General features: G+C 45.1%; 1 protein-coding gene across 1 annotated transcript in view; it reads right to left on the bottom strand.

Annotated features, from left to right (window-relative positions):
* Positions 1 to 2,000: 2,000 nt before the first annotated feature.
* BEND3 (BEN domain containing 3) overlaps positions 2,001 to 17,409 on the bottom strand; it is a 30,001-nt gene continuing 14,592 nt past the window's right edge. The window contains exon 4 of the mRNA XM_011360694.2: positions 2,001 to 7,794. Coding sequence (XP_011358996.1) covers positions 5,548 to 7,794 — 2,247 coding nt within the window. The 3' untranslated portion in view covers positions 2,001 to 5,547. The remainder of the gene's footprint in view (positions 7,795 to 17,409) is intronic.

Genomic DNA, 17,409 nt, shown 5'->3' with positions numbered 1-17,409 from the left:
CTCGCAGTGTATTTTGTGAAGTTACTGTACTTCACAAGTTAGTGCTTCTCAGAGTGCAGCCCCCAACATCAGCATCACTAGGAATGCAAATTTTGAAGCCTCACCCCAGACCTACTGAATCGGAACCTCTGGGGGATGGGGACTAGCAATTTGGTTTAACTTGCCCTCTGGTAGATGCTGATGGAGTCCCACCCAGGTCCCTGTTACCAGTGCACCTATCTCCCGGCTGTTGAGGGCCAGCTACTCACACAGAGGCCCTTCTGGAGCACTTACCCTGGCCAAAGGGAGCTGTCCTGCCAGGCGAGTTATCCCCTTCCCCTGGGCAAGCCCTTAGACCATGATCAACCCACCCCTTTGCCTCAACTGGGACTCATTTTGCCAAACAATTCATATTCTAGTTCTCAGCGGATGGGAATGAAGCCAGAATGCAGTGCAGACCACATTCTTGCTTTTGGCCCTCCCTGGCCCCATCCTGCTTTCTTCACGCTCCTCCTGACAACATGCCCTCAATCAATTGCACAAGAACCCCCGTTTCAGGCTCTGCTCCTAGGGAATGTGATCCAGGGCAGTTACTTGCACAATCTAAAAAATTTTACTATTACCAGAACATGTCTGTCCACTATTGCCACAATTTTTTTCACCAAGGGCAATTTTAAAACCAGTATACCCATATCTAAGATCAGACAAACGGGCTGAGGATGTGGGTGAAAGGACATCACATTGGGATCTAAATCTTTGTATATTGTGGTTCAGGGGCTGTTTAGCTCCTGAGACAGTGTGGTATGGTAGAGACAAACTTAAGTTCAAATCTTGACACTCCAATGTGCCAGTTGTGTAAACTTGGGCAATAAACTTACTTCTCCTTCCTTACCACAAAACAGAGAACAGTGCCCAAGACTGAGATTTTGAGAATTAAATGAGGTGGCATTTAACAGCATTCAGGACCTTAGCTTTCTTAACAGGCACAATTATGGAACTTATCTCACGGGGCTTTTGAGAGGATTACAAGAGATGACCCCAGTACAGCTCTTAGCAGTGTGTGCCTGGCACATGGTACATACTCAACGAATGTTAGGTGCCATTATAAGGAACACGTGATAAATGTCATTCTTTTCCTGCCTCTGGCCTGGGGGTATTGGATTTATCTGGAAGCTCCCTTAAAGAGTTCATTGCATCTCACTACTCTTATGACCATGGTAACGAATTTGGTGTGGCGTTATCTCTGAGAACTAGATTTTATAAGTAAGCTCACATGTGTTGAAATTCTCTGTGAATTTTCCTTTTGGTAGAAAACAGAGATACTTACAGCCAGAAGGGGCTTAAAGAATCTAGCCTTCCTCCAAGTCTTGCTTAAACTTCCTCATGGATTTATTTAGTGTTTGGGGCTCCAGCCCTTGACCAGCCCTAATGTGCACAAGGCTTAGAGCACACAAGTGTCAGGACTCATAAGTGACCAACACTCACTGAAGGAAAAGTGTTCCAATCACAAGCCACAACTTATTTTATGTATTGTGACACTTGGGTAAAAAAAAAAAAGTTAATGATTTATAATTAGTCCAAGAGAAGAAAGAGGGTAAGAAAAAACATGCATCCTTTTGTTATCAGTTAATATGTTAACTTCAAGGAACCAAATCCCATTGAATCCAAAGGGCAAAGAGTGAAAGGAAGCTCTGTAAGCTTGACGGCAGGGAGGGTCTGGCCACCGACCAGTAAAGGTAAAAGGTGAAATTCACCTCCCACTCTGTGACCAGGAAGCCACAATACATAAAGCTGTGGTGTAGAAACGGGCTAGTATTTATTTGTTGGCTTCTCAGTCATTCAGCTGTGACAAACTGAAATCCTGTGAGCTGTAGCCCTGACACCCAGTGTGGAAGCTTGAGAGGCTGAGATGCCACTGAGCATTCATGTCCTCCCCTGGGAACAGGTGAGGAGGCCGTATAAACAAACCATGACATGTTCTGAGAGACCTCTGCTCTAAGAAAATAAGATGTTATGAGACGTATTTTTTCTATTTTTATAACATTTTATATAACTCATAAAACAGTGCTTGTATAAAAATTCACACAAAGTTGCTAGAGAGCATACAATTTCCAAAAATGTCCTGGGTTTTTGTTACATTCAGTTTTCTAAGGATGCACTCAAACCAATGGTAAAATGCAGACATTATGTGATATTTCATTATCTTTGGTAAAACTATTCTCATTATTTTGTCTCCTCACAGTATTAACTCTGATATCCACTTTGTGCAGGGTTTGCTATCACTAGGATGTCAGAAAAACATTAAGGCTGGATCTACACGAGGCAAGTATTTCCAAATGGCAGTAATAGCCGCTTGGCCCCGCCCCCACTCATACTGTCTATCTAAACAGGCAGGGTGAGAGCTCACTGATCTCCAATCAGGGGTCTCGAGACCCCCTCTCAAACAAGCAAGAAGCAAAAATATGGGGGGAAAAGGTGGAAACTAAGGCCATCTCTACAGGAACCCCAGTGGCCATGCTGTGGTGTGGTCACATCGGTGACTCTTACCATTTAAACAGCTAATCCATTCACCACTAAGTAGATCCCATTGGTTGGTTGATGATTGCTGTTGGGTGGTACCACCTCCCCAACATAAAAGAAAGTTCAGGGCCAACAATGAATGGGGAGGGGCACACTAACGCCCATGACACTAGACACGACTTTATTCCCTGTCAAACGTTTGTTGTCATGTAGATACAGCCAAAGTGAACTGAAGCAGGATTAGAACACAGTACATTCATGACTATCTTCATACATTCTTTTAAAACAACACAGAAAATAAGGGACACTACCACCTATTGTGACTTGCTATTTTACTTAACATCAGAATGTGTCTGTGCTAATTCTTTAGTCCTCCAGATACAAAAAAAAAAAAAAAAAAAAGGAATCAAAACCAAACAAATAAAAACCAAAGAATTTAGATGGAGAGGAGGAAGGGATTTGCCAACTGATTATATGGAAAAACATAAAATTTTCAAACGAGTTTTTTGTACTTCTATTGCTACATGTAAAACACTGCTCCTGGAGCCCACCTGTATGGCTGGAGAACTGAGGACACCATACAGACAGGCACAGGACCTGCAGACGTTTCCTGATGAGACAGTCCAGAGGGACAGGAAACAGCTCCCAGAGTGTGTCCACCTCTCTTCATTGAAAGGGACTCTAAGATGTGGGGGGAAGCAGCCCTACACAGAAAAGGTATTTAGGAAACCACCGAAAATACGGTTTCCAAAAACTGAACATGCTCTAGGTTATAGACACATTGCATTCCTAGAACCTGTTAACTCCTGTTAATTTCTTTAATGTGGGTAGATAGGATTTTTAAAATTAATAACTGATTGTGCTTCTGAAGCTGCAGGGTCTCATTCCACCCTCTAGAAAGTAGGACAATTTTCACATGGCTTGGAATCCTCTTGGATACATCCTAGAGACCAGGACAAATTCCATGGCACCCACCAACCAGTAGGGCTGGCAGGAGAGTGCCTCTGCCATCTTTGGGTAGGGCGTGTGTGCGCGTGTGAGTTTGTGTGTGTGCGTGTGTGCATGCATTTGTGTGTTGGAGAGACTAAGGCATAGAGAAAGGCCCAGTTTGGGGGGAGGGGGGAGAGTGAGCCTCCTGGCTGCTCCAGCCCCTTTTCCTGCCCAGGCACTAAGAGGGTGAACTTGTTATATTCACATAGGTCCCCTTCATCTCACTTTAGTTTTTTAATAAGAAATGTGTGTGCACGTGTGGGTGCGTGAGAGTCATTAAGTCACTGTGCATTTCAAAAATTCAATAATTTAGCTCTGCAGTTTCAACAGAAATAATCTGTAAATGACATTTAAAAGCAAATTTACTAAAGTTAAATCAGCAAGTTTACATTGCTTAAAATCCTGTCACATATATATATAAAACCTGCTGGGTGCAGGCAAAATTATGTCATACAACCACTGGAACTGAAGTCCGTATCAGCTGTATAAAGATAATTCACAGATTGTTTCTATTATTTCTGCATTTTAAGGTAGCAAAATATTAAGCCACGTGGGTTTTATGACTACCCTGTGTGATTCATTCAATTTCCAGGTTTCTAGTATGATGTACTCAGTTTGAGTTAGACTGTTTCCTTTCCCTCTTAGGCATTTGGCCCCCCAAGTCAGGTAGGTGAACGTGTTTTTAAGGACTTTAACTGTTGGAGAATTTCCAGGTTGGAACTCCAGGAGAACACGCCACTGGCCTGAAGCAGTGTGACTTTCTCAACCAGTGGGGAGAGATGTCTCACCCTAAGGCCAAGGGAACAGCCAAATGTAGGACAGCAGGACCTTCTAGGGGGGTTAAAGGGAAAGCTCTGAGAGGACCCGGGGAAGGGACATGGGAGCCCCATTTGAGATGACCTGTGTCCTTCCAATACCAGGGATCCTCCAGAGGCCTGAGGGTCTGGGCCCGCCCTGAGGAACAAAGATGTATCCTGACCGGAGGAACTAACACTGAGGTGTGGTGAAGTTACCATACAGCTCCCAGAACCCGGGTTTTGTACAAATACACACAAAGTAAACAGTTCTTAGTGAGCCCAAAGGGGCCTGTCCTTAAATCAAACATGAAGCCAATTATCGACACACACTGTTTTCCAAGGAAACATGTCTGCCCCTCCAACCAGCATCCTCATGCGAAGAGGGGAGAGGGCAGTGGAAGGACACAGCTCAAAAGACACTGTGAACGTGTTTCCACGTCTATCTACATTCATGTCATCATCATCATCATCATCATCATCTTATCATCATCATCATCCAGTGTTCTTGTCTACAAAGAGTGAGCACGACAGTCTACCGACGCAGCAACGGGGAACAGGCCAGGCCAGTGAGTGAGCCCCTCCCTCAGCACTACAGTGGAAGAGAGAATGTGACCATGGTCACAAAAGATGTCACACGACTGCACCCCCTCTACTGCCGTCCAAGGGGCATCTTGACTCTTCCAATTAGATGTAAAAGACAAGGTCAGTAAAATGGGTCTCTATGCCACCTGAAGCTAATGTTAGCCATCATGCATGAACATGGCACTTCTAAAAATTTCATAAATCTGAAGCCATCTTAAAAAGAAATCCCAGCAACTGAAGTCATCTCACAGTACTTCACCTCAAATATTTAAAAGACTTTTTTCCTAAGTAAAATGGGCCCCAAAGAGCCCAGTGATCTGTTAAAAAAGGGTTTCTTTTTAATTTAAAAAAATTTGATAAAAATGTTAGATGTAAAATGTGGGAAGAGGAACAAGAGTTGTTGAAATCTAGGGAAAGGGGAGGACACGGCCAAGGAGAGACAACCCCTCCTCCTGAGTCCTCTCTGCTCTCACAGCTCAGCCCTCCCCAAACTGGCCGCACCACTGGGGAACTCAGGACAAAAGTCACAAGTAGGAGAGACCGAATGCAAGGCTTCTTTCTTGTGGTTGAGTGGGTGTTTACGTGTGCAAAAGTAGTAAGCCACTCCCCACTGACATAAGGTGCGTGTCTGTGGATACCATAGCACGTGCTCCAAAAGGCTCAGGCCCCAGGCTGCCCATCACTTCTCTACTTTTTTTGCTTTCTTCAAGATGTCGCATTTTTTCCTGTTGGGGCGGCGGCACCGTTCGTCAATGCTGGGGATACATTCGTAGTGCCACACCTCCTCCATCTTCTCCACCGGGTAGACGGCCTCCACATAGTGGCGGATGAGCCGGAGCCGCGTGGGGTCCAGCTGCTTCTTGTTGCAGGCCCCGGAGTGGTTGTACTGCAGCCGCAGGTTCTCGGCCGTGAAGAGTTCGGGAAAGAGCCTGACGAGCAGCCGGGCGGCGAAGTTGCCCACCGAGAGGCTCTGCTGCACGATCTCGCGCACCTCCTTGTCTGACAGCAGGTACGGCGAAGGCACCGGGAAGTCGGGCGAGGGGACCACCAGCTCGTCCAGAGGGATCTTGCAGAAGTCCTTGCTGCTTCTTTCGGGGGGCAGCGGAGGCCCCTCAAATTCCTCTCGGAACCTCTCCGGGTTGATTGCATAGCTTGCCAGGTCTCTGCATTCAGGGCCCGGCACGTGGACTTTGCGCTGCTGCTGGTAGGAGCGCCTCTGCTCCGTGTCCCGGCGCCGGCAGCGCTCGTCCAGTTTGCCCACAAACTCCAGCGTCCAGACGCGGTCGTTCTTGGCCCGTGGGTAGAGCAGCTGCACGTAGTGGCGAATGAGCTTGATGCGGGACGGGTCCAGCTGCTTCTTGCCTAGGGAGCCGCTGCAATTGTACTGCTTGCGCAGGTTCTCATGGGTGAAGAGCTCGGGGAAGAGATGCACAAGCAGGCGCGAGGCGAAGTTGCCGATGGACAGGCTGCTCTCGTAGATGCTGCGCAGCTGCTCTTTGCTGAGCAGGCAGTCGGCACCCGGCACCTCGAAGTCAGGCTGCGGGATCTCCAGCTTGTCAAAATCGATGGGCACCAGCCAGATCTTCTTGGACCGCCGGCCCGGCCGCTCGCCCTCAAAGCTGTCCTCCACCTTGACCACGGAGATGTCGTCTGGCAGGCTGGAGGAGTCGTAGCAGTCGTCCCGCGGGGGCTCACCCTCGCTGCCCCCGTCCAGACCCAGGCCCTCGAGCTCCTCGTTGATGCGCTGGGCACACTGCTGCAGCCAGGCCTCCTCTTCCTGCATGTCAGGGAAGTAGATCTCTGTGTAGTTGCGGATGATCTGCAGCCTCTGTGGGTCCAGCTCCTGCTTGCCGCCATCCCCGTAGCAGCTGTACTGCTCACCCAGCTTCCGGTGGTCAAAGAGCTCCGGGAAGAGACGGTGCAGGAGGAAGACGGCAAACTCACCCGGAGACGAGGCTTCGTCCAGGAACTCGGTGAGGTCCTGTGTGTCCACTACGTGGTCTGAGGCGATGGTGCTGCTCCGGTCCAGAGACAGGGCCTCCTCCTGGTCTTTGTTGTCCAGGAAGTGGCCAGGGTCCACCTGCTCTGTCTCAAAGAAGCTGGCAACCTGGCCCCCAGGCTGGCTGTCCTCCATTTCCCTCTGGGCCCAGAAGCGGCTGAAGAAGTCGTTCAGCTGGGGCAGGCACTCGGCCTGCCACACGGCCGTGTCCTTCACGGAGGGGTAGTAGACCTCCACGTAGTTGCGGATGAGCTGCAGGTGCAGTGACTCCAGCTTCCGCTTGGCCGCAAAGCCGCAGGCACTGCAGCCACGGGAGAAGTCCACGTCGCTGAAGAGCTCGGGGAAGAGCTGCACCAGCAGGCGGCAGGCCAGGTCCCCACCGGACAGGCTCTGGTCCACGATCTGCTTGAGCTCGGCCGCCGTGAGCTGGTACTCCGGAGGCGGCTGGAACTTGGCCACCATCTCTGTGGGGCTCACCTGCTTCTTGATGCGGCTCACCTCCAGAGACAGCAGGTCCACCTTACTGTGCAGCTGGGACATGTTGGAGGACAGCGTGTTGAGCATGTAGAACATCTTCTGGATCAGAAAGTAGATGTTAGGGTCGCCGTCAGTGGCTGGGGCCGCACTGCCACAATCTCGCTTCTGTGGCTCATTCAGGAGCCTCAGCGGTGAGGGGCTGTTGCTGGGGTTTGCCTTCTCCAAGAGCTCATATGTGCTGAGCACATCCCCGGTGGGAGGGTTCTTCTTCTCCATGATCTTGTGTGAGATGCCATAAAGAGGCTTCTTGTAGGAGGGGGTGGTCACATCATTGCAAGGCTCTTCCTCTCCTGACCACACAGAGACCAAGTTCTTGCCCTTGCCAGCCTGTTCTCCATTGCCCTGGCAGGGTGAGCTGTTCTCCCGGTTCCTCATGCCTGCTAGGAGCGCCTGGAAAACAAAAAGTGTGTTAGAGGAGTGTTATGATTTACACTAGACACAGGTCTGTGTCACACACACAGAGGGGCCAAGGCCAATCACAAGAGCCTGTGAGGAACTGCTTCCTATGCCCCGGAGTCACTCTACACATCCAGGAACACATCATGAATACAAACCTGCATCCCAGTGCCAAACCTGCTTGCTCTCACTGCTTCCTGAGAGGCTTAGGCTAGACCTGAAGGCTTCGAAATCCTTCAGGTCACTAGTGCTGGACTTCCTGCCCACAGGGCCCAACAGGAAACAGAGCACAGATGCTGGCAAGGCCTGGTGAGAACTCGGACAGGGATGGGAGAGACCATGAGAATGTGAGGAGCTCCTGCAGAGGCCCATGGCAGGTCACCTTACTGGCCTAGGCCTTAGCAGCTCTCCGATGGGGATGATGACTCCTGCCTATGGCAACTCCAGAATGCAGCAGCATGTCTTCCAGTCTGCAGCCTCTAGTAGAACAGGGGTCCCCACGTGGGACAGCTGAGATGCACAGTGGTGAGCACAGAAGAACGGGGTCTAGACAGCAGCAATGTGCTGCCAACTCTTCCACTGCCTAGAATCATGTCTTACCTTGGACAGGGCCCACCCACCTGTGAGATTCCATGAAGAGATGGGGCTTCCCAGATTTCTAAGTCTTGGTCTCCTTGTTGGTCCAGCAGCCCTTCTCAACCAGAATTCCAGGAGAGAAGTAAGCCCTCCTGTCTTAAGGCACCCACTGTATGTAATGAATTAGTGTCTCCTGTGCATCTAGAAGGGTACTTGCTATGTATTTATCCATGCTTGCTCAACAGAGAGGTCTGTGAGAGAATTAAATCCTACCAAAAATAATTTGAGGGACGGATTCCTTGACTCACCCAAAGATGGTACGCTCTGTAGGTCCACTGTTGCTGGACTCCCAGGGAAGCTCAAGATACCCTTTAACGGCCGCAAAGCTTGACTCCAAGCTCCACGATGGGACAGCAATAATCCTGACCATTGGGAACCCAGAATTCTCATTGCTTTCATCACTAGTTTTCCCTATTGCCAGGCCCTGGACAGTTTAAGAGGCTTATTTACATACAGACAGACAGGTAGGTGACTTTCCACAGAAGTTCAAAGGTGAGTTCAGTGGAGAAAGGATAACCTTTTCCACCAATGATGCTGGTTCATCCTACCACATCCCATAGACAAAAATGCACGTAAAATGGATTGTGGACCTAAATATAAAACCTAACTTAAAATTCTAACACTACTAGAAAAAAAAAAAACGAAATCCTTTGTGACCTTGGTTTAGACAAATATTTCTTAGACATAACACTACAAGCATGAAACATAAGAGAACCAAATGATAAACTGGAATTGGACTTCACCAAAATTAAAAACTTCTGCTCTTTGAAAGACACTGTTAAAACAATTTTAAACCAGCCCAGACTGGAAAAATAGCAGCAAAGCATTAATAAAGAACTTGAACCCAGAATACTTAAAGAACTCTTAAACACAAGAATATACAACCTAACTATTTCAAAAGCCACCACAAAGAAGATATATAAATGGCAAATAATCACATAAAAAGATGCTTATTAATAACATACAAATTAAAATCACAATGAGATTTGATTATATCACTCCTACTACAATGGGTACAATAAAAAAGACATAAAATATCGAATGTTGAAGATCATGTGAAGGAACTAGAATTCTCATACACTGCTGGTGGGGATATAAAATAGTATAACCACTTAGATTTGGTACTTTCTAAAAAGGTTAAACATACATGGACCATATGATCCAGGTATTCCATTCCTAGGTATTTACTTACCAAACAAAATCAAAGCACAGAATCACATAAAGACTTCTAAGCAAATGTTCATGGCAGCCCTATTTGTAAATAGCCCATAACCAGAAATAACCCAAATTTTTATTAACAATAGATAAACAAGTCGTTACAGTTGTAGAGTGAAACACCACTCAGAAATAGAACTGATACCCATGGTATTCATGATGAATCTCAAAGTAATTTTGCTGAAAGAAGTCAGACAAACAAGGGACCAGTATGATTCCATTCACATAAATTCTAGAAAATGCAAACTTATCTATAGTGACAGAAAGCAGATTAGTTATTACCTGGGGGTGCAGGGAGAGTGCAAAGAGGCATAAGGAAATGTTAGCGGTAGTGGGTGATGGATATGTTTATTATCTTGATCATAGTGATGGCTTCATAGATATACACAAATTGAAATTTATCAAATGGTACACTTTAAATATGTGCCATGCATTGTATTTCAGTCCTAACTTCATGAAACTGTTTTTGACAAATGTTGAAATTGACCCAAAACTCATGAGAATATATTTTTGAGAGTTTAATTAAGCAGAAGAGCTATCTGGTGAGCCCCGGTTGGAGGGTGGGAGGCAGAGTTGAAGCACAAAGCGTTTGCTTCCATTGACATGAGTGTGCCCCGGGCAATTGCAGAATGGACAAAAATAAAATGCACCCTTAAGATGCTTCTACACCTGGGAAAAATTTGGTTGGCTTAGCCTAGCCAGGCTCAGTGCTTCTGAAACTCGAATATACATATGAATCACTTGGGGTCTTATGAGAATGCAGATTCTGATCCCTGAGTCTGCATTTCTAACAAGTTCCTGGGTACTGTTGGTCTTCTCTGAGTCACCAGAGCATGGAAGAGTGTCACTTTCAGTTTATCTCATCCAGGCAGATTCAATGTCATTTGTAAGCCTTCATTTAACTAGTGCCAGTACATGAGGTGTTTTTCTCTTGTAGGGCAAAGAGACAATCTCAAGAGGCTAGATATACAATGGCAGCTGAGCAACACAGCGCCAAGAATAAGTAGGCCCAGGGTAAAAACAGACCAGGAGGCCACATAAACATAAAACTTTGACCCTCCTGAACCTCTCATTTGTTACGTTTCATTTGAATTAATGAATTACTTCCTGGACCCTCTCTTTTAGATAATAGAACAATGTGACTCAGATTAGAGAAAGGTTAATTTTTCTCTTAAATCTACTTTCTCAGGGTTTGTCTGTCTAAGATGATGAAGGGTCAGAGGACCTGCCCCTCAAAAAAAACAATACACACTTCCCATGAGCACAAGACCAGGGACATTTTGGGGTGGAGGGAGCCTGCTATCTGCTCCACTCCCTCTTAGGGTCCCCTTCTTACCAAGCTGTCCCTGTCTTCATCCTACTGCATGATAGTTACATGACGGGACCATGTCATTCCTGAGTCTATCTTCAGTGCCTACCAAAGTCTCTGGGACACAGAAAGGCTCAATGAATGTTAGTCAACAACACGTGTGGGTGTTTAAAGCGAGGCAGGGGATTCTACCACTCTTAAAAACATGCTTTAAGAAAGAGGAGCTGTTCAGATAGGCTATTCGCTTCATGAATAGCATGACTGGAGAGGAAAGGAGTGGTAAGAGCTCAGCTCGACCATCAGGTTTGTTCTTTATGTGACCTTGGCCATATTACATGACCTTTCATGTCTCAGCTTCCTGTGTGTAACTCGGGGATAAATAATGAATGGTACCTCATGGGGTTGTAAGGACTTAATGAGATAATGTACATAAAGCGCTGAGCCCATGTCTGATCACAGTTAAGTATTTAATATTTGTTATTACAATATGATTATTATTAAACAATGTTATTTCCAAGCCAGAGCAGTGGTAATACTACACGCCTTTTATAAAATTATTTGTAATGATTACTCTTGACCAGTAAACAAGAGGAGGACTTTCCTACAGCATTGGCAGCAGGGTAAGTCACTCATAATAGGTATGTCTTAGAGGTCTGTTTGCCATAAAGGCTGGGGGCAGAGGAAAAGTACAAGACAATGGAGCTAAAGGTGGGGTTTTAAGCTCTTTACAAGTTCTTTTGTTTCACTATCTGGCAGAAAGCAGAGGAGAAGGAAGGAAGGAAGGAACTGCTCCCCCCTCCCCCCACACACATACACAAATCAGAAACTTAGAGAGACAGATGGAGATAGTTGAAAATCTTTACCCTTAATGCAATATGTTTGGAACTGTGGGTCATGACTCATTAGTAAATGGTGAAATTGATTTGATGGATCATGACTAGCATAAGAAGAAAGAGGAAGAGGAGGAGGAAGTATGAAAGAAAAAAGACAAGAATGAAAAAGAAATAGAATAGGAAATACCAGAGTCCACTGCACATAGTAATGTAATAATTTCAGGAAAGTTTTGTTTCATTTCTGTGTATATCTACATATTTATATATACATTCATATATTTGAGCTGCATTTCACTATAAGGTGTGTTTATGACTGTGGGTCACTGTTGAAAAGTACTGCCAAAGAAAATTCAAAGTGCCTTACTTGCTAATTCCTAAAGACTGCAAATTAGATTTTTAGCAACTTATTCACCATTAAATTTTATTACACCAAAATAATGTGGTAGGTCCCATGGGCCATGAGATTATGAGGTTTTACCAATATAGAGAAATTTGAATTGGTAATGCCAATCATCAAAGAAATCATAACTGCATTAGAAGTGATTTTAGAAAAGGGACCTTTGCTTTACAATGAGTAATCCTACTAATATTTAAAAAAATTCCAATGCAGAGAGATGACCAGAAACTCACCCGCCGTGCAGCATGGGTTCTAGACGGAGACCTGCCCCAGTCAATCCCCAGCACAGGAAGTACAGAAAAAAGTCTCTGGGTGAACTGCTTGAGGACCAACAACAAACAGAAGTCGTTTGACTCCCCCACATTGCCGCAGACGGCAGAAGGCCAGAGTACATGGGAACTGGAATTCCCCTCTATAACTCTCAATATTCAGCCTCATTAATAAAAATATTTCAGTTTCTATCAAGCATGTTAGAAACACTGCCATCAACAGAAACATTTCTGGCTAACCTGCTTGAATAAAAAAAAATTAAGTTAGAGTCCCAGTAGAGGGCAACATTCCTCACTCCCAGAGACCTTGGATACACAATTCAACACAAAACACAACACTAGCACCAAAAAGAAGGTTCTTAAATATCCCAGCACTGGTGTCCTGTCAGCTCAGTACTCCAATTAATTCCACAAATGTTGCCAAGGCAATGATGAGCTGGCTGTGTTTGCTGCTGCTGATATAAAATCTGCTCAGCTGTCTAGGAGTATCAAGAAATCTTTAAATCTGTGCTACTTGGCACTGGGTGTCTGGCTGACACCATTCCCAATTCTCCGAGGCTCATCTTCCAACCATATGGGAACTCTGCTGCATAGCTCAGGCTCTGCCATGCCAGCATCTATCCAAGGTTTGATCAGAGCATTTCATTCTGCCACCAGCACCCTTATACTCAAGAGGGAATGCCCAAATCTCTCGTTTGGAGAATGTGAATGAAAAGAGGCTGATGCTGGGTTATAAGTGAGGGGTTAACAGACCACTTAGGGGAGATTTCACATGTCTGTGCCCACGGACATCCCAGAGACTGGGTCACCATGGATATGGTCCGAGGATTAAACACCGTCCTCAGGACCCCAAATCCAAAAGCAGTCACTGAATTCAGTTCATCAAATGATGAATAGCTAAATGGTGCTCAGAGTGTCAGCAAACTGGAACACCAAGAAAGCATTTGAGAAAGGGAGTTGAGAAACAATATAGCATCAAAGGCAGATGATGTGAAACACCTCCTAGGGGGCTGGAGCCACCGCCTCCTCCAAATAATGAAGGCAGGGGTGATGCTTAGCTTTTTCATTTTCAACAGAATTTTCTTATTCTTCATCATCAAGTGATCAGATGCAGTTAGCAATAAAGTATGGATGAGCTCTCTACCACACGGAGCCAGTGCCCAAGATCTGGCAGGCACTGTGCAAGGCCATGGGCACACAGGGAAGACGCCAGTCTCTGCCCTCATGGCTTTTACCCTTTGGGTCATCCCGATACTCCACAGTGTATGGTGAAGATGAAGAATGTGCTACCATTCCTGAAAAAATAAGAATCTGAAGAGATAAAGCAACTGTAATGGGAGAAGAAAAAGATAAAGATGGAAAATCTTATCTTTGAGGAGGGCAGGACCTCCTCAAAGGCTCCTCACAGCATCTTACAAATACTCCACAGCCCTTAGCGCCAGCGTGGTATCTAAGTGCACAGTTCCAAATGGAGGAGGGCCCGGCACAGCTGACTTCAAGAACCTCATGAAAATGGGAATGGCCATAGTACCTATTTGCTATGGCTGTTGTGCAAACTATTACGACTCTCCACCTTGTACCACAGTAACTGACACTTAGGAGGTATTCAGTACATCTGCACCAAATGAACAAGATGGCATTTCCATGCTCCAACTAAAAAGAAACCACAATGCCATTTTAGGATTAAAAATAAACTTAGAACCACCCCGCCCCCAGGAGAACAAAGCTAACTTCTGCCTGTCATACAGCTCTCGAATACTTTCCCCACTTCCGTGCACAAAAAGATGATTACCAATAAAAGTGTTGGCTACTCACCTTCCACATCTGCTGTGTTTGGCTATAAAGGCTTTTCCAGAGCAGGCGCCAAATAGCCTTTATACAGCCTTTTGTTAGTTTTTTTTTGAGGGAGGTTTTTTCTTCTTCTTAGTGTTGTACCAAATATCACTCATAAATAAGTCTTCAGCACTGACACGAGTCTGAACCTTTAACATGAAGGCTATCACTCAGATCCCCCCTTCCCTTGGTGTTGGGGGAAGACAGAAGGTGGTTTATGTTCTGACTTGAATGGTGTTTATAACAGCAGTGCTCAGGCCTGGGGTGTCCTAGAGGGCATCAGACACTTCCCTTGGTAATTCCATGCCATTTTTTTTTCTGACAAATGTGGAGGGAGGCAGCTGAATAGTGACCGCAAAGGGTGCAAGTTGGAGATGAAGGCTGAGGGCAGTAAGTAAACATTTCTGAAGGCTGACATGGGGCAGGCCCTGTGCTGGGCTCCTTACATGGGCATCTCAGTGATCCACACAGGAAACCGAGAAGGTGAGCAGTACCATCCCTCCTCACTGTGAAGGAACCTGAGAGTCTGAGAGGGCATGTGACTGGCTGAAGGTGCCATGGTGAACTCCCCCGTTATCTGACTCCAGTCTCGGCTCATTCTGGTATTTACTATTCCTATGAGCTGGATCAGAGAAGATGGGGTTCACTTACCTGGACAGGGAGCAGAGAGCTGAGTGCCCCAATCATTCCTGACACCTCTCACCAAGCACAAGGCTGCCTCACTGGCATCTTGGCAGTTTATTTTAACTTATATGCCTAAGTTTGCTTGTCTATCTGATGAAGATATTAATTCTCTCATCATTGGTTTCTCATCTGGATTAAAAGAAATAAGGGATGGTGCTCTTTGTGAAGTAGGCACTCAATAACTGTCAACGCATTTCCTTTCTCTCTTTTTTGATTGTTGCTCGTTTTACCTTCCCGGTTCCTCCGGTCTCACCCTGTGATGAAAGCGCCTAAGAAAGCTGCATATTCTCCCCACCTCCACTTCCACCCCCGCCACCACATATGTAAGAAGGATCAGAGAAAATTCAGGGAGGGAAAGATAAAGAACTCTTCAATCTGAATTAGGACTAGTACCATTTTGAAAAATCAACATATACCATAATTTCATAAAACTGATAGATTGTTCTGAAGTCCCCAAGATTCTGAAGCTATTGATTTACTGACACATCAACTTATACAAACTTTAAAAGGAAATACTGCCTTGAAATCACATGATACCCTTCTACAAGGAGCTCGCAAATTTTAAAAGGATTATATTTATATACGTTTTTTCTTTAAAGAACAGGAAGGGGTACAGGGATATCAACCTCACTTCATATACACTAAGGAAAATGAGCAAAGCTGAAAAACACCCAAAATAAAATCCAGGACTAAACATGTCTTTTTCTTTTCAAAATCTAATGGGTTAGAACTGTATCTAATCCACTGAAAAGTAAACATACATGACCAATTAGAATACATAAATTAGATTGGTCATATTAGAAATATTCAAATACATTTTGGTCCCCTCTTCTCTGCACGTCAGAATTCCTGGACGATGCCTGATGCTTCGGCAGATGAGGCAGGCTGCCTTGCCAGATCAAGAGGAGCACTCGACGCTATCGCAATGTTCACGTGATGTGTGGGCCATCCCTTCACCATGAAGCTGCAGCGGAGTTCTAGCCCAGTGCCAGATCTTTTCCGACTTACTTCACATACTGAAGGATTCAACTAAAACATAAATCATAAGAACCTTCTCCTTCTTTTTCTGCTCCCAAGAATATGAAGATACTACCTTCTCTATGATGCTGTGACAACAAAACTATATTGAATGAAGAGATAAATAGTGACACCATTTGTGCAATGAGGCACAGAGCCACCTTGGGCCATCCACAAAGGCCACGATCCGGGCTATGGTCAGAATTCCTTCTTGATGCAAGAGTTTGTTGTTTCTTATTGTGGCGAATTGTTTATTAAAAACAACCATACTAGTTCCCCCTGTGTGAAAGTCTCTTGGATATGTGACTTTGTTGCTCTTAACATCAGAGGTGGAGTCTATTTTTCTACCCCTTGGGTCTAGGTTTGGCCATATGACTTGCTTTGACCATTGGGCCATTAGCAAATGTGACATAAACAGAGGCTTAAAAAGTGTTTGCACAGAGCTGGCCCTCTCTTGCTCCCAAGAACTCTTCCATGTCATGTGAACAAGATTGGACTAGCCTCCTAGAGAGTGAGAAAGTGCATAAAGGGAAACTGCAGTCATCTGCACCAGCCCAGGGAAGGCCCCACATCTGCGAGTGAGGTCATCTCAGACTAACTAGCCCTAACCATGTCAGGCCAAATCAGAAGAACCACCAGCTGGGTCATAAAACCCAGCTGTGAATGAATAAAACAGTGGCTGCTGTAAGACGCTAATTTTTTTGTGTGTGGGGGTGGGGGAAGAGGACTGTCACACGGCAAAAGTGAATTAATACACTCAACTTTGTGTTCTACTTCTTGAACTCTGGCTTTACTTGCAAACTTGAAGCAGTTTGTAGGACTGATCATAAGCATATGAAACAAGAAGAAAATAGTTTCGGGACTTCAGGAACAGTGCTTCTCAAACTTCTCAACACTTTCAGAGTAACCTTTAGGAATCTAACTCATAGGACCACTCACAGAGGGTCACTAGGTTTGTGCATATGGATGGTCCCTGCAGCACTATTTGTAATCATATAAAAGTGGGAAATATCTAAATATCAATCATTAAGGAAAAGGATAATAAATTATGATTTAAAGTAAACATAAGAAAAAGCGAAGTTAAATGTTTTTCAAAGAAGCTATTTAACTAACCATCTTGTAGCTTTCATTTACCACAGCAGGTATCTCAACAGTCAAGAATTTGAGATTTAATCTGTAGACACTATTTGCTGCACTAGAAACTGCCATTCACACACGTAACTTTCCCCAGAGTCACAAGGTATGCAGCAGGTGGCTGGTTTAAGCAGCCAGAATCAAGGGTGGGATATTTCTAATCAATCCTTTATAAAAAATGCTCATGTAGACATAAAAAAAAATTCAACTAACTTTCTGGGCATTACAGATTTTTAAAAATGTATTGTCCTGGTATTACTCATAATAATCAAAAAGTGGAAG

The sequence above is a fragment of the Pteropus vampyrus genome, unplaced genomic scaffold, assembly GCF_000151845.1.
Source record: "Pteropus vampyrus isolate Shadow unplaced genomic scaffold, Pvam_2.0 Scaffold58, whole genome shotgun sequence".
Lineage (NCBI taxonomy): Eukaryota > Metazoa > Chordata > Mammalia > Chiroptera > Pteropodidae > Pteropus > Pteropus vampyrus.
Note: the sequence above shows the minus strand (reverse complement) of the source record. Positions and strands in the feature narration are given on the sequence as shown.